This window comes from Pelobates fuscus, chromosome 6 (assembly GCF_036172605.1).
Source record: "Pelobates fuscus isolate aPelFus1 chromosome 6, aPelFus1.pri, whole genome shotgun sequence".
NCBI lineage: Eukaryota > Metazoa > Chordata > Amphibia > Anura > Pelobatidae > Pelobates > Pelobates fuscus.
Window position 1 is genome coordinate 139,905,897 of NC_086322.1, and position 23,127 is coordinate 139,929,023.

Below are 23,127 nucleotides of genomic sequence, written 5' to 3' on the forward strand. Positions count from 1 at the left end.
ATCACCACCAGATGGCGCGCTAAACCAAATGAAATCACCGCTCAAGTGTCACGTGTGTTTTCATGATTGAGCAGCTCTGTTTTATTAACCTACTCACTAACAAGCACTATATGCATAAATAGTACATTTTAATAAAGGGCCCTCATCTACCTATTGTTCCCGTGTCACTGTGTAATTGTCTCATTTATTGTAAACTTCTTCCCTTTCATAATATTGTAAAGCGCTGCAGAATTAGTTGGCGCTATATAAATACCAATAATTATAATATTAATAATTAATTAGTAAGTAAATCAAATGTTACTTTTACGTAATGATTTTTTTCTTTACATTTTTTACATTTTTTTTTTTTTTTGTTGTGCCGGCAGGTACAGTTTAGCATCAAACTCCACAACAGCGTACATAGATATATAGCCAGGATAGACAGTGGCATGAGGAGTTGCACATTTTTTGTAAGTATATAAACAAGCTTAACATCGTTGTGTCTAGTGCTGTATCGAATTATGGCTGATGTATGGTAGTTAGGAGTGCTAGACATATGTGGTAGAAGTAGTGAGTGTGACTAAGGTAATATAATGGACAGTGTAAGTACAGGATAATAGCGAGTAGAACTTTGTGTCTAGGGTGGCTGCAAGTTTGAGTCGCACTCAGCATTAGAAATGTTACCACCGGGTGAGTGTTAGTCATCACTAATAGTAATAATATTAGTATACCACCAGCCTCATAGGTAAAAGTAAAATGTAAGACAACAGGTCAAAAGCAAATATCAAAGATTATGACAGCAATACTGTGACCCAAAATGTGTCTAAGTGGTAGGCCATGATCCATGACTAGTCCTCTTTCAGCCTATGCCCATGTTTTAAAAGCTGTGTTAGAGGCCTTCCTGGCCATTGTTAGCCCCCATGTAATGGCTGTGTAATGCCGGCTGCATGCTGCCTCAGGAGCCGATCTCCAGGTTTGACTTGTAGCATGCCACTGTTCTTGCTGTGCAGGAACCTTCTTAGTGCTCCGACGTGGTATCTGCAGCTCTGTGCTGTGCGTGGGAGATTCTCTCCGCATGTGCCGTGGCCCAGACAAGTGATTGCTGATGCTGGGGCAGTGTCTCCGAAGTTGAAGTGCACTCATCGCCCTTCGCTCTCCTCACCGTCCTTGTTTTGGCTTTGTGTGGTTGTGCAGGCTTTGATTAATCAGTGATGTGGGCTGTCGAGAGACGTATGGGACGTTTTTTTTCTGTGTCCTTTCAGCCATCTGAGCAAATAGTTGCGTCCAGATATGGTCGAAGGCTTTCGCTATGCTGTCCTCATGGGGAGCCCAGAGGCCATCTTTGCTGTGAGCCTATGGCCCATTAGGGCCATGTTGCGTGTGCTTGGGAAGCTCTTGGCACCAGGCTTTTTGGAGATGGGTACCCAGTGGAGACTGGGATAACCCACACCGGTCCAAAGGGGGGTGGGGGTTAGGTTTCCAGGTGAGTAACTTGGAGAGTATAGGGTAAAGTGGTAGAGGTTAACACATTAAAGGAGTTTAAGCATGCGTGGGATAGGCATAAGGCTATCTTAACTATAAGATAAGGCCAGGGACTAATAAAAGTATTTAGAAAATTGGGCAGACTAGATGGGCCGAATGGTTCTTATCTGCCTCACATTCTATAGGGTGGGAAGAGTGTCCGCCTCTCCCCAGCTCCAACCAGTAGGCCGCAGTGCAGCGTTCCGGTCTCCCAGTTGCGACCAACTCAAGTTATCGATCGGTTCAGAAGTGCACCCCTGACGTGGGTAGTGCACCCCGATAAGGTTTTTGGCTAGTGAGCCGTTGAGGGAGCCCCAAAATCCACTAGTCAAGCGGAAGCTCGTGTTGCTCGTGTCTGCACTGCTCAGCGGTCAGGCTCCGCCCCTTATGTAATGTTTTGTCATGCTCCCCCCAAGCAATGATCCAGCACCTTATGAACCCCATATTACAAAATGCTGGAACTTCTACCAGCAGTCCTGAAAAAAACACAGCATAGAAGAAAAAAAAATGGAAATGTAGTTGTGTCTAGAAAGTTATTGTTGCAGCAAAATAATTAAATAATGCATGCACACAGCTTGAATTAGAAGTGTATAGAGTATGTGTTATTGAAACCACATTTGTATATGAAAAGCAAAAAAGAAATACAGCTCATAGTATATTACTATTATATCAATGTAACATATGTAATACTAGTAGTAGACAATTTAAAGGTCACAATCTGTACAGTCACTCAGAGCTCTTGGTCAGGGCCATAGGCTTGAGAGACTTGTGCAGTGGCAGAAGTTTTTAACTGAGAGGGGCCAATGCCACACAGCCTAACCAGAGTACACTGCTGGCCATGGGGAGGGACATATAAGGAGCTCATCTAGTGCTACTGGGACAGTGAAGAAGGATTTGTATTGGGGCACACATGGGTGGGCATGGAGAACAAAATGATACGAGGAGGGCATAAAGAAGGGCAGGCACAAGGGCCACATAGAGGGGCAAATGCAGGCAGGAATGAAAAGGAGAACACATAATGGGTATGGAAAAGGACAATAGAGAGGCATGGAGAGAAATGAGGGAAACACATGGATGACACTTGCTCAGCTGTTTTGTTTATGCGTTTTAACAAGCAAAATTGCTGTCAAGTGCCTCACTATATATCTTAAACCCCTGCTGCCAGGGATATATGAGATATGCTGAGCTCTAAAATTGGAAGCAGCAAAATGACTTTGATTGTCTGATAGGGTTTAGCTACTTCCTGGTTTGCTAAAGCACTCACCAAGGAAGTCTGTCTTTGGTGAGGGCTTTAATTCATTATTTATATAATGCATTGAACAATATACAATATTTAGAAAGTATTTTGTACATTTCCCTTTCTATATTACATAATAACAATAATAAGGGCTAGGAAGGGGGGATGTCACTTTAAAGTTCATCACAGGGCACCTTAAAGCCTTAAAGCGATCCCTACTCTAGGTAAAAGATAAAAGATAGACTTGTGTAATCATCCATAAACTAATTGATTCATTTGAACGAACCTAAAGAATTTTGTTTCAGGCGATTCGATTTGTTCATAGACTAATGCAATGAATCCAAATCTAGACTAGAAGATATGGACAGTACAATTCCCGCCTACATATCTGGCAGTGGTAGAACTGCACCAGGCCCGCACGCCGGAGGGGCTCATTGGGTGGCCCAATAACTTAGGGCCATCTGAAGAGTATTTCTGAACAGGGGCCTTGTCGGTCGCCGAGGTCCCTTAAGAGCGCTACTGGGCCCCTGTAGTAGCGACAGAACTGGGATTAAGTGACAGCAGGTTTAGTAAAACTGCTGGAAAGAAAAGACGGTACATATCCCAGGCCTCCCGGCCAGTACATATCTACTGTGTGGGTTAAGTACTGTGGATTTGGCCAATGCTTGCTACTGCTGCCAGAGGCTAAATTGTACCTTAAAATGTTCACTAACATGCCAAAAGCAAGTGGATGATCATTTAAAATTGTGCAACATGCTGGATGCATTTGGTCCACGTTTATTTATTTTTTTTAAATAAAAAAAAAATCAATGCTTGAAAAATATTCCACATCCTATACTTTGTATAGGGTTCAGATGCAAAAAGCATGCTCTTCAGTTTATCTGCATCTCTCCTGCCGAATGTTTTTTTACTTCCTCTTTGTTTCTTCTACCCTTTGTCCCATCATCTCCTACCTTGTCTCTTAATCTACACCCAAATGCTTCTGCATCACTATCTGTGTCTCTCCATCTAGCATAATTGTCTCTTTCAGTGGAGCCCTATCTACTGGGGCATGTGGGGCAGTGAATTAACAAATAATACATAGAAAGGATATGAAAGCAGCTCCTAAATGTCCATTTTGATGGTAGAGCTATTTCCTTGGGTGCTATTTTGGGTGACAGGTGGTAAAAGTTGAGTTTTATTGGTTTCCATGATAATTACTCGTTATTTAGCTCCAGAATAGTATCTGTTTTTGCCTTGATAAATTTAACTCTATGGGGGAGATCTAGTAATCCTATTCTGCATGCAAAGTGCTAAATGCTGAGAAGTGTTCTAATGGTTGTGGTTGTTTTATTTAGCAGTTTGCCATAGAATAGCATCTGTTTTGGCCTTGATATATTTATTCACACACTAAGCTATTATCACACCAAAATTATTGCCATCATTTAAAAAAATTCTAAACCCATTTTATAGCAGTGGCCGACATTTAGATATTTGTCCATGCTTCATTTATGCTTATATATTTATATTATATATATTTGCGTACCATATGGGAAAACCAGCAGATTATCACACTCTTCAGTTTATGATAGCATCTTTATTAAACAGCATTTGTGAGCTTACCAACCATATAAAGTATATAAGGTGAAAATGCATAATAGTAACCAGTCACCTGTTAAATTTAAAATGAACAACGGCACTAGTGCATACATCAAGCATGCAAACGTGCCCTATATCCCTTCTTCATTGCTTAAAGGGTTACTCCAACCACCATGACCACTTGAGTGATTTGAATTAGTTATGATGGTAAGAGTATGTATGTGCAGTGTTTCAGCTTAAAATATTGCACATACTGAGATATTGGAGATTGTAGGTTTGTGGTAGAAGCTACAGGATATTCTAGAAAAGTTCAGTACTCACATGGTTAAAACTACTGTGTAAAGATCTAGAATCAGGGTGCATGTGTGGAATGTCAGGAATGCCCACTATTAGGTAACATATGTAAGAGATAAGCATTAGTTTGATAATTGGATGTAACTATAGTAATGTAGGTGTAATTTTTGTATTCTTTGTATACGTATGGAATACGTCATTTGTGGTATATATTCTTTGTTCTCTTGTAAACGCTTGCTCAGTCGGGTATCCCAAGACTATTGTCTGACTGATTCTTTGCAGCTGCAAAAACAATAAATAACCTTTCTTCTTCAACGACCTGTGTCTGGAGTGTTTGGAGTGTCCTTGCATCATCTTTGACCCGAGAATTCTTCCACAGTTGTACCCCAACACACGTGACCTAGGCAGCCCAATACATTGTTCCGGGCTGCCTAATGTTAATTCTGTGCCAGTGGCGTACATACCGGGGTCGCAGGGGTCGCGGCTGCAACCGGGCCCGGCCCACCAGGGGGCCCGGCCGCCCTGCGACCCAGGTATGTACTCACAGGGCCAGCTTCTTCTGCTGGGGGGCCCAGGAGCTGGCCACCTCCGGGCCCACCGAGGCTGGCCCTGCTGTCACCAGGCTGGCGGGCGCGTGAGGGAGCACTGTCCCCTGAGTGCTCCCTCTTCAGCTCCCTCGCGCACCGCACTGATACCGGAGCCGGAAGATGACGTCATCTTCCGGCTCCGGTATCAGTACGCGGCGCGTGAGGGAGCTGAAGAGGGAGCACTCAGGGGACAGTGCTCCCTCGCGCGCCCACCAGCCGGGGGTGACAGCAGGGCCAGCAACACCACTGGACCCCAGGGAATCCCCTCAGCTCTCCCACAGGTAAGGAGGCTGGGGGGATTAAATTAAAAAAAACAAAAAAAAACGTGAGAGCGTGTTAGAGTGGGTGTGTTAGAGTGAGTGTGTTAGAGTGAGTGTGTTAGAGTGAGTGTGTTAGAGTGAGTGTGAGTGTTAGTGTGTGTGTTAGTGTGTGTGTGTTAGTGTTAGTGTGTGTGTTGGTGTTAGTGTGAGTGTGTTAGTGAGTGTGAGTGTGTTAGTGTGTGTGTTAGTATTAGTGAGTGTGTGTGAGTGTGTTAGTGAGTGTGTTAGTGTTAGTGAGTGTGTGTGTGTGAGTGTGTTAGTGAGTGTGTTAGTGAGTGTGTTAGTGAGTGTGTTAGTGAGTGTGTGTTAGTGTGTTAGTGTGTGTGTTAGTGTGTGTGTGTGTTAGTGAGTGTGTGTTAGTGAGTGTGTGTTAGTGAGTGTGTGTTAGTGTTAGAGTGTGTGTGTGTGTCTGTTACTGAGTATGTTTGTGTGCGTCTGTCACTGAGTGTGTGTCTGTCAGTAAATGTGTGCATCTGTTCATGAGAGTGTGTGTGTGTGTGTGTCTCTAAAGCACTTACCTTTCTCCAGCGCCGGGCTCCCTTGGCGCTGGGGATCTCTCCGTCCCGATCCGCCTCTCAGCTCCGAATGCACATGCGTGGCAAGAGCCACGCGCGCATTCAAACCGCCCATAGGAAAGCATTACTCAATGCTTTCCTATGGACGTTCAGCGTCTTCTCACTGTGATTTTCACAGTGAGAATCGCAGAAAATCCTCTAGCGGCTGTCAATGAGACAGCCACTAGAGGCTGGATTAACCCTCAGTGAAACATAGCAGTTTCTCTGAAACTGCTATGTTTTCAGCTGCAGGGTTAAAACTAGAGAGACCTGGCACCCAGACCACTTCATTGAGCTGATTTGATCTGGGTGTCTGTTGTGTGTGTGTTTATGCATGCACTGGCGTACATACCGCGGTCGCACGGGTCGCAGCCCTGCGACCAGGTGCCCGCCGCCATGTGTTGCGGCCCCAGCCCGCGCAGAGTAAGGGGGGGGGGGCCCACGGATCAGTTTTCGCACCGGGGCCCCATGGGTTGTGTGTACGCCACTGTTCTGTGCATATGTGTCTGCTGTCAGAAGAGCAGCATGCAGGCATTAGACACAAAAATCTTCCCCTTGCTAGTAGAGGCATGCAAAGGCAAGCTCTCTCCTTCCACCCTCCCTCACTGTGGCAGCTCCCTTTCATCTCCCATTTCCCTCTGATCTAAAACAGGGAGAAATCCCCCCTAGCTCCTCCTGCCCACTCCCATCTACTTTCCCTCGCCGGCCTGGAGCTACCACATGCGCTCTGAGCTGGAAACTTGGTCCAATCACAGGCTTCTCCACGAAAAGCCTGGGATTGGACAGTGCGAGGCCCATGTGACGTAGATTCCAGGCAGTGGCGGATCCAGGGGGGAGCTACGGAAAATACATTCACTCCTCACACATACACTTCCCCCTTCACACACACACACTGCAACACTCACGCACACACTGTACCCCTCACACATTTGCACCGATCACACACACAAACACACACTGCCCCCTCTCACAAACACACACACACACACTATACTGCCTCTATCCCCTACTACCGCCCCTATCCCAGCAGACCCTATGTCAGTTGTCAAATTTTTTCTAAACAGTTTGACTACTTACTATGGGAGGGTGCCACAGTACTCCTGGCACCATAACCACTATAGAGAGCTGTAGTGAATATTGTGCACGGATTGTTTCTTTTTAATAAACTACCAGTGCCGAGATTAGGTTCTGGATGTTCTGCCCCTGATGTTTTCCATGTTATAATGCAAAATGGGGGTGGGGGTGCTAATTCAAAGTGTACAATAGGGCACATTACACAGAATAGGTCATCTCCCTCCAAATGGTTAGATTAACCCTTTAAGTAGTGTGGCTAAATAGAATTGTATTGGATGCAAGGTAGAAGTAATTTACTTTGAACTCAAGCCACAACTGTCCTGGAACTAGCAACGTCCCTGTGATGTACAGTTCGCAAAATGATAGCTGATGATATTGTAGTTCGTAAATGTTTTGTTCATAAACATATTGAGTGCGTAATATTTGCGGATTACCTAATAGTAAGAAACAGAAATGAACTAATTCAGTGTCAATTGCATATGCTGAACATGATAAGGTATGTGTTCCACAATGTACACGAAAGGCTAAGGTGGGGCTTTTTAACTTATATTTTCATGTTAGAAATATACAATATATCAAATGGCCGCTCACACATATATAACTGTAGCCTTCCAATGTCTTCTTATGGGTAGCTGGAAGCATGACCTTACTATCTTTTAAATCTGCCCCTGTTTCCAGGAATATAGTGGGTTTACATGGAAAATGCATCATTGTTGGTGAAAAAGTTAAGCATTTCTACTACTTCCTATATTGACAATGACATCCTACACAATTGTGTTGCAGCATTACATGACTAAAGCCAGGTGGCGCCAAAGATCACAAATATCGAGAAATAGGCATTAGTAAGGACATCTCTGCACTCAGCAAAGTTGTGTGCTACATTATATGTACACTTAAAAACTTGACTGTTAGGACGAAACACATTTCGCAGATGTTTTAGAAAGTAGAAGGTAATTGAGGTAGCTCGTTAGAGAAGTCAAAGGGGCAATTCATAGCAAGTGCATAAGTTTCTGTATAGCATCAGGTCAGATATACACATGGTATCTTATGACCTGCCAGAAAAAAAAGACAACACTAATTATTAATTATATATTCTAAATTTCATATGTATTTAAGAAAAAAAAGGCAGCCTGTATTCTCCTGATCATTTCCACAGTCTGCTGCTCCTGCTCTACCCTTTCGTCATAAACTCACATTAGCTCCTGATATGCCAGAAGTCTGTTTACAAATGTCTTACTAATTCCTCCAAACCCATGGTTCTCGATCTATCCTCACTTATACCTCAATATACCCCTACCAACCCTCCGATGATCAAAGAGCAGTTCAGGAGCTAGTTGCCAGTGGCACCATCACATTCTTCTAGCCAGCTCAGGACTCCCTGATTATTTGAATTACACTGTTTAATATTACTTGTGCTTAGAGAAAGTTAGAATTTGTTTTGTGACCTTAAATGGAAACTAGCTGAGATAATTATAGAGATAGCCAACATAACATTCACAGATTCAGCACCTTTATCACTTGAATACGTACAAAATGTCTGCAGTTCCTTAAAAACACAGTGATTTGCAAAACTCTCAACAGGATTAAAACTTTTTCACTCAAATAGGGGAATAATTGACATGTATGATGTGGGTCTGCAGATTCTCAACTTGAGTTCTTCACAGCGTTCTATGAAAGAGCCAGCATTGAAGCTGCATGCTTACATGGTTATATGATATCTGCATTATATATACACAATTTATCTATCCAGTTTTATTCAATAACACTGAATGGACAAAATCCAGTGAAAATGACTGAATTCCGACCACATTGGCAATTTGCATATTTACTAAAGCCAAATACGGTCACAATTCAGTTGGTCCTGTATCATTCATTTGGAAACCTTTGGATAATCAGTAATATTTGCGTACTCACCAGTATAGAGAATAGGAATCAGACATTTCCCTGCAATCAGAGTTCAGTCTGCAGCAAGCTCTCCATTGGTGAAGATTGATTTATTGTATTGTGCTGCATTTTTAATTGTTTCTGGCTTTTGATTTTTATCTGAAATTTTTTTACATTTTTAAACAGTTGTGTCACAAGAATATGGACAATAAACCACCATTACTAGGCTTATTGCCTAGTCGAGTTTGTGACGAACTGAACCTCGTCACAGGTTCTTAGAGGGGCCTACTGGCCAGCCTCTTGCCTCAGGACTATAGGCCCTGCAATATACCTTGCCCAATGCACTTTAAAAAGGCTCTGTTCATGTGAGTTATATACTTTTGTACTCCAGGCAGAGAGACTGACCGTTAGCCCTGATTCCCTGGAACTGTTTTGGGCATAGGACCATGTGCACTGCTGGTCAAAAATAAGACTTCCAGGAAATTCCTGAACCCTTGAACTGGTCTGGGTGATTTTTGGATATGTTGGTCACCCAGATCAGGGCTATCAGGGGATGTAACTTGTGGGGGGTTTGTGTGTTTTAAGGAATTTGTGGGGGTTTGTAAAAATGTATGTTTTTTTCTGTGCTTGGAGATAATTGGATTAGATTAGTACAGTTCCTGATCCAATTATCGCCCAGTCACAGAGGAGGGATTATCTTATTTTGTATGGGAGTGTCCTGGACCTGAGAGCCAATGTGATTGTGTATTTATTTCTACTGTGGTTTATTCTCAGGTCCAGGGGGAGTGCCCCTTGCATGTGGACTGTCATAAAAAGCCAGTTGTGGCTACCATTAAAGTAAGATTCGTTTTACCCTTCATGAAGTCTAGGCTCATGTTTGGGGGATTGGAGAGCTATGTTCACACTCTGGGGATTGCTATAATCACTTGGATCATAACACTTGGTCTTATAAGAGCAGCCTGCTTTGCTCTCTGTACTAGGAGAGGTCTACCCACTGGAAGCTGGATCCTGGTCTTGGGTCCAGGGTGGGTGGAGGACAGCGAGGCCTCAACCAAGCTGCTGCGGTTTGTGGGGTTTACGGTGGTTATGTAGTTCCAGTGCAGTGCTTATGATGCTCACAAGTACTAGGAAGCAGTGATTGACGGAGGTACCCGGTTGGGGTGCCATGCGGTCTGTCACAGAGTTGTTTTTAAATAAAACTATTACATTCTGTGAGACTTGAAGTTGCTGTTTAGGGAATGAGCTAGTGCACTGGATCTTGTTACATACAGATTATATATGATCTAAGTTTTTTTATTTTATTTTTATTAGAAAAGTATTTTAAACTATACAATTAACTTTATGCAGTGCAGCTTACAGCTATTCTAGTCATGTCATCGCAACCGGGAGGGCCAGATTAGCCACAGGCAGACTCTCTTGGATGTCATGCGGTCACCCCGATCTCGATCTCCAACAGGGGAACGGCGACGAGCAGGAAGTCCCCAGGAAGCCACCCACCTGCAATTAGGACTGACTCCTTAAGGCCAACCTTAAGGGGTTAACTAATGCTCATGTTAGCCAAATAGCCGATACCCACTGAAAAAGTATTTTCCAACTAACCAGTCAGAGGCAGGAGTAGTGGAAGTATAGGTTCACGTTTTTATTGCAATACAGAGAGAAGCAGTCAACTGGTTCTGAGAGGCTGAGAGTTTGAAATTTTGCATATATGCAAGTTATATCAGTTACAAACAGAGTTACCCTTATACACATACACTTTGTTAGTGCTTATCTTGCAATGAGGTTGAGGGAGGGGAAGCAGTAACATCTGTTGGCCTTGCATGGCAACAAGCAAAAAGTAAAACTTATTTTGCTCATCACACACTTTTGCCTATTAACCCTTCTATTACCAGACAGCAAGCATTTAGAATATATCAGTTGGATTAAACTGGTTTGTATTTTAGTGTTATATAACTATTTGGATACAACAATAGCCATTAGAGGGATGCCCACCTGCCACGTCATGGCAAACCTCTTAGGTGGGTCCTGCACTGACTATTCACCTTGCTTCCTTGAGCTCAAGGAAGCAAGGAGACATTCAGTGTAGGGCCCACCTAAGAGGTTTGCCTTGACGTGGCAGGTGGGCATCCCTCTAATAGCCATTGGAGTAACTAAATAACCTCCATTTGTTTAAATATACATGGGGAGTTGGAAAAGAGCGCAGGTAACTTTTTTTTTCCTTTGGTATTAACTATTTGGATATTTGCCACACTCCTATCTACATTTTTTTGGGTTCCAACACCGATTTTTTTTTTTTGCAGTGAAGTTCTAAATGAAATGGGACAAAGTGGGTAAGGGCAACAGCCACAGCTTTATTAAAACCAGCACAACCAAATACTTTCAGTACATCTACCTTGCTCCAACCCTTTGGCATTTTGTGCCCTTAATCTAGGTAATTACCACAAGCGAGGATCAGCAGAATTAGCAGTATAACTGGGTCCGTCACATATCGAAGTGCAACGCACTCTGGATGAAATTGCTACTAGCGCAAGCCCCTGATCCCCCATCACATAATCCTGATCTAGTGATGAATAAATCCCAAGTTTCTGGTCATATGACTTCTCCTCTGTCTGACATGATGCCCAATCAATAAAAGAATGCCCAAGGATCCAAACATATTGATGATAACCTTTAACCCCTTAAGGACCGGCCTGTTTTTGCGATGTGTGTACGTTAAGGACCAGAGCAGTTTTAACACTTTTGTGGTGTTTGTGTTTAGCTGTAATTTTCCGCTCTCTCATTTACGGTTCCCATACAAGTTATATATTGTTTTTTTCACGACGAGAAGGGCTTTCTTTACATACCATTATTTGTATTATGTCATATATTGTATTAAAAAAAAATAAAAAAATATGGTGAAAAATTTAAAAAAAAAACATGTTTTTGGACTTTTACTTGAAAAATCTTTTACTTATCTACAAAAGCTAATGAAAAAAACTGCTAAATTGATTCAAAATGTTGTCCCGAGTTTAAAAACACCCAGTGTTTACATGCTTTATTGCTTTTTTTTGCAAGTTATAGGCCTATAAATACAAGTAGGAAATTGCTGTTTCAATATATATATATTTTAAATGTATAAATAGTGACATTGTAACACCGTTATCTGTGATAAATGCCCGAAACACACCTAACATGTACATATTTTTTTAAAGTAGACAACCCAGGGTATTCAAAATGGGGTATGTCCAGTCTTTTTTAGTAGCCACCTAGTCACAAACACTGGCCAAAGTTAGCATTTATATTTGTTTGTGTGTTAAAAATGCAAAAAACGCTAAAAACGCTAACGGTCCCCCTGGACCGGGAGGAGAGCTGATCGCCGCCGTGGGACCGACGGCGATCAGGTAAGTTGCCCAAAACCGTTATGACGGTTCAGGACCGTCAGCGGTCCAAACGCACGTTTTACCGCTGACGGTCCTGAACCGTCGGCGGTCCTTAAACGGTTAAGAAATAAACAGAACATTAACCATACCCAGTCACCTAAAGGTGAGTATGAACATTTAATCGAAACTTGCTTGATTTTCACAGACCCAGCTGACGAATAGAGGCGTCCGACAGACCTAACCTGCTTGCCTGCATAGTCGGACCAATGCGGAATAAATTAGTTGAGTGCAACACCAACTTACACACTCTAGTGAACTGAGAACAGGTAACACCTGACCCGTATGCATGCAACAAAAAAGGAACCTGCAGCACTGGGACAAACCTCCAGATAATGGTGGTTCCAATCCTAACCACTCTACCATTAGAGTTTTAGATCGCCGAACCAGAAATTCCACTTAATTTTCACTCAAAAGAACATCCTCCCTAAAAAGGAGTGACTGAGCTCTAGAACTGGGAGCCAACAATTTCTTGACCCACCAAGCTGCATAAAACCACAGTGAAAAAGCCACCCGGAACAAGAACCCCTCAAATAGGGAAAAGCAAATAGCAGGCTGGATCCCACATAAAAGGTAAAAAAAAAAAAGGCAAGGTGGTAGTGCATGTTATAATATATTTACCTCTTACAATATCATAAAAAATCTTGTAATGCATTTAATCCCTTAAGGACACATGACATGTGTGACATGTCATGCTTCCCTTTTATTCCAGAAGTTTGGTCCTTAAGGGGTTAAAAGCTTAAAACCTGTCCAAAACACATAACATGCCAAAATATTGTAATATATTCCATAAAGTCAGAATAGTTAAAATAAATTGGAAACCTCACACTTTCCAGAGCCAATATAAGTTGGCTCTGAACTATGAATGCTTTTCATCAAAATGCAGATGACATCAGATCTTGACAGAGCAGGAGGAGGAAGGAGAAGCTGCTTCCGGTGTTTGTTCCATGTGGACAGAGACTGTTATGGGACTAAACAGCTTTAATTTATAGAATCTGAACGAGAAGTTTTGTTATACTTCATCTGGTTCCTGACTATGGGTGGAAGTGCTGACTACTGCCTCCAGTGAACCTGTAAAGTGAAGTCCAACATCTGATGTCATCTATATATTGATGAAAAGCCTTCATAGTTCAGAGCCGACTTATATTGGCTCTGGAAAGTGCGAGTTTTCTAATTCATTTTAACTATTCTGACTTTATGGAATATATTATACTTTTTAGGCATTTTATGTCTTTTCTACAGGTTTAATGCTATTAAATGCATAACAAGAATAGTTATGATATTGTAAGAGTTCTTTTTCACCTAGGAACAATGCACTGCCAGGTTTGCTCTCGTGCTTAAATTGACAGCTGCTATACCATCTACAGTGGCTCTCACTAAAGAGCCAACAGATGCCGTTCCTGTGACCTGCCGACACTCCTGCAGGAGCACTGTGAAAAGGGGGATTGGTGACATGGAGTTATGAATAGCAACCAAAGTGTCTTTCCAGTACTCCAAATTCCAGTTGAGCCCGAACCACCATTTTTTTGACCAAACTGATAGTCTTACATAAACCAGCACTGACCCCCATATACTTAAATGAGGTCCAAGTAGGTGAACAGCAGCGGTGCCCTCTTGGGGAACCTACTGGTCAAGATACTTGCAAATGTCGCAAATCCTTGGAACCAATTCCCAACCATTCTAAATATTGCTTACCTTTGTCCCCCTCCTCTTTGTTCCTCTCGCTGTGGTCTGTCCACTGACTTTATTCACTGGAACCAGGGAAGGTAAATCAACATACTTACCCTAAATAATTTTCCCTCTGGGGTAGCTTCAAGCGTCACTCCGTCTCCCCAAGCATGTGGCCGCACGCTCTGATGTGACATCCTGGCATCTATAAATTCAACACCTGGCACCTCTTCTGGACCTTCTCCATGCCGCGATCGGTGGGATTTCAGTCCCCAAACCAGCCTCGCTCGGTTCAGGACTCCTGGGGGATGCTGTAATTTCTCTGAATTGCTGAATCAGACTTGGGCCAGCCATTTAATTTGGGAGGAAAACTCAATTTAATAAATGTAATTTTTTGCTGGGACTACCAGAGGAAAGACACTGCCAGGCTCCCTCAGCATTTTTCACCAGTCTGGTAATTTTCCCAGAATTCTCCGCTTCCTACTGTCAAACCAACTGTTTGGTTGCTATGCCAACCCTTCAGGGCAACATTCATACTCCCCACTCCCTATTCGATCCAGGGGTTGGCCTTTCAGTGGAATTTATTTTAATTCCCTGCATCTCATGCTTCAATATGGGATCCCCACAATAATACTTCATAAAAAACAAAATAATACTTCCCACAGTGTGCAACTCAACACTCAATGGAAGTCATAAATATCTCACAATATTTGCACAATATGAAGCATTCCATTTAGAGGAACATGTCAACGTAAAACCTGTCCAACATTAAATTCCTGTGAAGTCAAACCAGGCATAAGCAGTGATCAATATCTCTGTTCAGTATTCATTCTTGCAAAAACTGTACAGGAATCTGGATGAAGTGCAAACACTATTTACTATTTAAAAATATATCAAATTAAAATTGTGCAGTTACTTATTGGGCATTTCTAATAGTCCAAAAGTTTTGTGTGAGGTCTGAATAATAATAACATTACACATATAGAAATCCACCCATCTATATTTCCACCATCCTGGCTCCCTGTTAATCAGTATAATATTTGCCCTTTGCACCTGTGAGTCAGATTAGAGACAGGAAGAGAAATAGATCATTATTTACTAAACTAAGTGTGAGGTTTGAGTATAATGAATTAATACGCAGAGCTTTCTTAATAATATTATATAATATTTAAACAAAATAAAAGATACAATTAAATAACACGTTGCATGCTATGACTCGTTAATATGACAGTTGAAGAAGTAACAGAAAACATGTAAATCCTCCTAAATGTACACTTTTATGTATTACCCACCGGCGTTGAAATACGATTCACTGAATGAAAACTGGATGATGCAAACACTCTCACTGAGAAATGTTGGGAATTCAAAGTAAATGTAAAATCTTAGGACAAAATAGTCACATTGTAACTGTAGCTGAGTCGGTGTTCCAGATTAGCTGTTTAGGCCTAAAATTTAGAATTCACTTTGAATTCCCAACAATTCACACTTTAGTGCATTACACTGGAAGTGTTCATTGTAAAAAGCAGTGGAAGAACAGGCCTTTTATTTTCACAGATTTTACTAGGAATATGCCGGTTATTTCCATTGATTTCTATAGTGAAAGATATCCAATGTTTTTAGTATTTTAGACCATTTTTTAGAACAGAACACATTGATAAAGCTTTCCATTGTTTCGGTTTCTCCTCTTTCAATACAATTTGTGCCATGACTGCGCCAACTTTGTGTAGACTACATTGTGATGTCAATGGCTTGATCTGTAATCAACATTTAAATGGAAAAGGAATCACAACAGGTGATTTTAAATGTTTTATTCAATGTAATTTATATGACGCTACAAAATATTGTAGCTAGTAATCACCAAACTGTGTATAGGTTATTCACTGCAGAGAATTCATAAACGAATTGTACATTTTAGGCTAAATTAGCTTCTATGTAAAAAATATCACCAGGTTCGTTTGCTTTTTTTCCCCAGTGGTTTGGTTACTTTGTCCTAAAGTTTGCAATTCTCCACAATTCACCGCGTAACATATAAGCTTCCTATACCATGCGGTTATTGGACAGTTTACTAAACCGAACATCATCATTATGGTTACGGTAAGTTACTAACGTGTGAATTGCTGGGAAACCAAAGTGAATTACAAAACCGGGCCCAAAAAAGCTGAATTATGGCAAATTACCAAATGTCTTTGCTTTTGGCTACTTTATCCTAAAATGTGCAACTCACTAACATAACTCCAACAATTCTCAGTTTAGTGAATAGCTCCCCAGCATTACCCACATGTAATAATGTCAGCCAGAGTAACACAAGTAGTGTAAACATGTCTACAGCTGGGCTCTCACAGTCTGTCCCCTCAGATGGTAATGGCCTACAACTCCCAGAATCCCCAGAATGCAGGCGCTCTGCAGAGAATAGTGGGAGTTGTAGTTCGGTACCCTGTGGAGGAATGTCCATGTGACCGGGGACGAGCTGTGTGTGCTCAGTGTGTGATGTAAACAGAGGGATCGGCGGGCAGTGCACGCGGCGCTGTACAGTAAGTATTCGGCCCCCGCTGTGCGCGCCCCCGTGCAGGAAGCAGTCCCGTGCCCCGGAGTCACTCCGCCCGCCGGACCGAGCACACCGCCCGCCAGCCACGCTCCCCCACGGCCGCTGCTGCAGACGGAGCTGTCCGGGCGGGGCGCGGCCCTCGGAGATGGGGGCGGGTTTACAGTCCGCCCTGGGAGACTGAGCGCTGCCTGCTGGCCGCCTTGGGGGAGCACTGACAGCGAGCGCACAGCATGGAGCACACCGCACCACCGGCACAGCGCCGAGCGGCCAATGGCAGCCTGGGGGAAACCTGCAGCAATGTCCGCCAATCACCGGGCAGGACTGGGGCACCGGGACTGGCAGACAGCACCGAGCAGGTTAGTGGGCACTGCCGGCAGGTGTCCTGACTGGCACACTGTGAACGGGGGAGGTAGGGGCACTAACTGGCACACTGTGAACGGGGTAGGTAGGGGCACTAACTGGCACACTGTGAACGGGGGAGGTAGGGGTACTAACTGGCACACTTAATGGGGTAGGTAGGGGCACTAACTGGCACACTGTGAACGGGGTAGGTAGGGGCACTAACTGGCACACTTAATGGGGTAGGTAGGGGCACTAACTGGCACACTGTGAACGGGGTAGGTAGGGGTACTAACTGGCACACTGTGAATGTAGGTAGGTAGGGACACTAACTGGCACACTGTGAATGTAGGTAGTTAGGGGTACTAACTGGCACACTGTGAATGTAGGTAGGGGCACTAACTGGCACACTGTGAAGGGGGCAGGTAGGTAGGGGTACTAACTGACAGTATGTGAGTGTGTGTGCGCCATTGGTGAAGCCTCTGTATACTATAAGCAATGGGTGAAAAAAACCAATACACAGTGTGTCAGTGATAGACACTGCAAGACAGGGATTGGGAATTAAACATGGCACAGCATTAATATATTTGGATACAATGAATGGCACAGTATTAATATATCTGGATACAATGCAGGGGGCAGTTACTGTGCCATAGTTGGACAGGCTGGGTATCCTGGTCATAGAGTATGAAGATACACACAGTTGGGGATGTTGTGGGTTGTCATACTACTGTTACATTGTTGCCACTTGTTGACTTTTTTTTTTGTTTAAATACTTTTTATTTCATTATAATTTAACAAATACAAAAAGTTTACAAACACATATTTGCAATTGATGTTAATAGACCTCCCCGATAAAATTTACATAAATTGCCATCCAAATTCATCAAAATCTTGAAAAGGTCTAATATATATCAAAAAGACAAATATCACTTGTTGACTGTTGACATGTGTGAGCCATTGGTATGTTATTAGATTTTAATTGGGGTATTCAGAACCAGATCAGGGTGATGAAGTGGCATTGAAATAATTCTTAGGGGTTTGTTCACTTAGAAACTCAAGATCACTGCAAGGGAAATGGAAACCATAGCCATAAATCTTATGCCAAAAAAGTTTAAAGAAAATCTCCTACTCCACTATACTGTATTCAGTCACAGCTTGGCCATTTAGCCTGAATTTTTCATTTTCATTCAGTTTAGGGAATAAACACTTTGGTGATTTGTGATAAGCTAATTGTAAATTAAAGTTTCTTTACTGAAAAAAAATACTATTGCATTATGAGGTTGCTAACTAAGCAGCAATTTGTGAACTATAAGCTAAAATAGCGAGGTTAAATAAAAACTCAAATTTAGACACTTCAGGGTTTGTTCACTTAATGATAAATTGTAGCAAATTAAAATCTGAATGGTAAAATAGGGGCCAGGTTGCCGAGCTGTGACTATAGCAGTGTGAGCTAATTTTTCCAGATAAGCTACTGTTGCCGGAATTTGCCATCCAGAATTTAATGTATTACAAACCAGACTTTAGTGGATACCCCAGTTTTAGTTTTGCTTTCCCTCTCTAAACTTGCTGTTTAGTGAATAGACCCTTATGTATTTGTTTTAACAGAGTCCAAAAATATAGATATTTCAGTTTGATGAAACGTTAATTAATGGTTTATATTGGTTAACTATAATTACTTTATTTTTATTATTTGTAAATTAGACTTGGCTATCCACAATGCAACAGCCTGCAGATGCTTGGGTAGTATTCAGAAACAATAATCATAACGCTTAGAGCTACATTCTAGATCTAGAATCTCTATAGCATCCCTCCAGATTTTCTCAAGTTAGAAATGTAATTTTGACGTTTATGGGACACATACCAGTTTCTACTTTGGGTATCTGCCCAGTGGTGCTATTTAACTAAAGTGGCTGTTTTACCTGATTGATAGTTTTGTTTTATTTCTTGATCAGAGGGAATCCGGGAACTAATCTTTTCGACCGTAGACCTACTTCAACTGTTTTAACTTCTATTTTCGGGTTTAATCATTTTTGTATATATATATTTGGCTACTTGGTAAATCATGGAAGTCTGGCTATGGGTGTTAATTTAGCCTTAATGGCAGTTAGCACCATAAATATAGATAATGGATTATGTGGATACTCATATCATTGGTAGTGTCTGCAATACACTCTGCCTAATGGTTTACACCCACTTGCAGTTTCTGTCAAGAGGAAAGAGTGCGGCGTAGCTTAATCAGTACATCTACATCTTCCATTTTTAAAAATCAAATCCGGATACTGTCTGACAACATGCCAATGTAAACCTGATGCATATCTACTGTAGAGCAACCACAATTTCATAATAAATTATAAACATTTGATCAGCACAGACCTTTTTTTGGCAGATTGAGTGAATTGATCTGTTGTAATGGTATTATCATGTTATCATAGAATCTTAGAAACTTTGGTGAGGAAAGTTGGGACATATTTTGGGAAGTTTGACAGACAATGATATCTGTGTGGGTACAAAACAGTGTAAATTAGCACCCTGCCTTCTGTGAATTTACTTTCCAGTTTTCCGTCTGTTGATACATCAACAAACCTAATTTTTCTACTTTGAACATTTTGTTTACAAAATCTTGACTAGACAAACCAGTAGAATGTGTGGGTCGGTTTATACAAAATAATGCACAGGTGTAATTTTAGTCTGTTTCCTTGAATACTATAGAATTTGGTGAGGCTATAGTAGGAATTAACCCATTTACAACTAAACTTTGACCTATTTCCCTTTCATCAGATTTCACATTACCATGCTAAGCTTCCTCACCAACCAATTACATATTTATTTTTGTATTTTATTAACTTGCAAAATTTAAATCATCTTTCACTTAAAGGATTGTAAAGCAAAACAAATATTTAAAAGGCAAAAGAATGCTTTTATTCTGCATTCAACCATTTATAGTTACATAGTTACGTATTACATAGTTACATAGCTGAAAAGAGACTTGCGTCCATCAAGTTCAGCCTTCCTCACATATGCTATTGCTGTTGATCCAAAAGAAGGCAAAAACCCAGTCTGAAGTGCTTCCAATTTTGAAACAAACTAGGAAAAAATTCCTTCTTGACCCCAAAATAGCAGTCAGATGTCTCCTTGGATCAAGCAGCTATTACCCCACTAATTAGAAATTATATCCCTGTATGTTATGTTTTTGCAAGTATTTATCCAATTGCAGTTTAAACATCTGTATAGACTCTGACAAAACCACCTCTTCAGGCAGTGAATTCCATATCCGTATTGCTCTTACTGTAAAAAAAACTTTTCTTTGCCTTAGATGAAATCTCCTTTCTTCAAGCCTAAATGTGTGACCTTGTGTCCTATGTATAGCCCTGTTTATGAATAGATTTACATATAACGGTTTGTACTGGCCCCGAATATATTTGTATAATGTTATCATATCCCCTCTAAGGAGCCGTTTTTCCAAACTGAAGAGATTTAAATTTTGTAACCTTTCTTCATAACTGAAATGCTCCATTCCTTTTATCAATTTTGTAGCTCGTCTCTGCTCTTTTTCTAGTGCCATGATATCTTTCTTTAGAACAGGTGCCCAAAATTGCACAGCATATTCAAGGTGTGGTCTTACCAGCGATTTATATAGAGGCAAAATTATATTTTCATCTCGAGAATTTATGCCCCTATTTATACATGACAAAACCTTACTGGCCTTAGCAACGGCAAATTGACATTGCATATTGCTACCTAATTTGATGTCTATAACAATTCCCAAATCCTTCTCGTGTGTGGTTATCCCTAGTTCACTACCATTTAGGGTGTAAATTGCTTGTGCATTCTTAACCCCGAAGTGCATAACTTTGCATTTTTCTACGTTAAATTTCATCTGCCATTTTAGGGCCCAGTCCCCCAATCTATCCAAATCCCTCTGCAGCAAGGCAATATCCTGCTCACATTTTATTACTTTACAAAGTTTTGTGTCATCTGCAAACACTGATACATGGCTTTCAATGCCCATTTCAAGATCATTTATAAATATGTTAAATAGAAGCGGTCCCAAAACAGAACCCTGAGGGACACTACTTACCACTTTTGTCCAGCTTGAAAATTTACCATTTATGACAACTCGCTGTACTCTATCCTTAAGCCAATGTTCTACCCAAGAACAAGAATATTCATCTAGACCAATTTCTTTTAGTTTGAAGACTAACCTATTGTCAGGAACCGTATCAAATGCCTTGGCAAAATCCAAGTAGATCACATTTCTAAATGTTTTAATGCTAAGCAAAAGTCTCCAACAGCATATCCCGTCTGTGCTGCTTGAGCTAAATAAGCATTACCATGAGTTGGCATGCCTCCAGTGGGGGTCCAGGGACCCATATTTAGTGTTTCACCGCTGAGAAAATGGTTAAACACCGAATGTAGGTACAGCCAGAGCTGCTATCAGAACGTTTGGGGCCCCTGACACAGCTGGGTCCGTCCACAAGAATGCGGTGTTTGCATAGTGGATGTAGAATGTGTGTTGTACATGCAGAGTGTGAGTGTAAAGTGGATGTGGTGTGTGTGTAAAGTGAATGCAGATTGCACATTTGTGTAATGTATGTAGTGTTTTTGTGTATAGTGAATGCAGAGTGTGTGTTTTGTATAGGCATGTAATGTGTGCAAATGTTGTGTAAAATAGGATCTGCATTCTGTGGGGGGAAAAAGGTCATTTTTGTTAGTTACATTTATTTTAGTACAATTTATTATATTCCACCCTTTTTGCTTCCTACCTGTGGCATGGTGGTGGGAGCCAGCAGCAGTACACTGCAAAGAGGGCCCAGCCAGCGCCATCTTCACTTGACAGTAGCTCTCTGGCTAACTCTCGCGAACCTAGGCTGCGTGCCATGCAAAGTGGCACGCTCTGACGGCCGCAGGACTCACAAGAGCTAGACAGAGGATCAGCTGTAAAGTTAGGACGGAGGGTGCTGGGTCCCCGCTGCAGTGTACAGGCAGCCGTGGGGGAGGAGGAAGTGGAGGGCTTTTTAATTGCTTTGCATTATTTGCTATAACACATTCAAAAAGGAGTCAGACACAAATCTGTCATACTTTCCTAATATCGTTAGTCAACAAATTGAATTTCAGGGGTATCTTGTTCACAATAAGGCTGTTGAAGTTACATACGTATGCAGTGCCTTGGCTGCCATTGCAACATGCATGAAGCAACATACTTAAGGAGAACTGTCACTTCCTTGGGAATTACATAATTGAGTAAAACATTTCAAATTACATGTAAATTGTGTTAGTCTTCTGGATTCAGCCATAGTCTTGGTGACATAATTTCTGTCAGCACTGGGAATTCCCGCTGACAGGGGGAGACATGCAGGGTCTGAGGAGAACCCAATCTTCCTGTAAAACCCCAGCGGCGTGATCATGCTGCCCAGCACTGCTAACTGCGAGTGACCATGGCTGCTGGCGCAATCAAATTCATTTTGTGACAATCTGATTTAGCAGCAGAGAGGAAAAGAATCCCTCGCATTCTGCTAGAGAATGCTCTGCACTGTCTGGAGTTCTCTCTGCTGACATGAGCAGAGGAAATCCTTCTAATTCTCTTGCTAGCATTACCGATAGCATTTGAGTTAAGGGTTAGGATTAGGACCAACAAGAGTACCCCTCTGCTGATATCAGCAGAGGGAATCCCTCTAATACAATTGCTTTTAGGTTTATGGTTAAGTTTATGATTAGGATCACAATTTAACCCCAGTTTTTATCAGATTGCCTGTTAAATAGCTAGGTAAAAGTGTCAAAACACTCATGTAAATACCCTGAGAAGTACTTTACTACTTCATATATACTTTGGTGGAAATTTTATTTTCTGTGATGGCTAATTAGAAAAACATTGTAAATTCTAAAATCGCTCAACATTAAAATTGTATTTTACTCCTTGTATTTAGTGATCTGTAACTAGCAAAAATAATCTAAAATCCTAGACATATAAAGTGCACTATAAATCAGAACAAATAATTTAGTTTATTTTGATTTATGTTTCTTAAACTGCACTAATTATGTACACACTGTCAAAACTGTGAAAAAGTGTTTTGTTTTGCAATTTATTATAAATGAGAATGTATATATCATTTTGAATTAAAGCCCCAATGTCC

General features: G+C 41.5%; 1 protein-coding gene across 1 annotated transcript in view; it reads left to right on the top strand.

Moving 5' to 3' along the window:
• The first annotated feature begins 16,604 nt into the window (after positions 1 to 16,604).
• The window catches only part of FAM241A (family with sequence similarity 241 member A), a 65,496-nt gene continuing 58,973 nt past the window's right edge, over positions 16,605 to 23,127 (top strand). The window contains exon 1 of the mRNA XM_063460056.1: positions 16,605 to 17,010. Within this exon, the coding sequence (XP_063316126.1) occupies positions 16,885 to 17,010 (126 nt within the window). The 5' untranslated portion in view covers positions 16,605 to 16,884. The remainder of the gene's footprint in view (positions 17,011 to 23,127) is intronic.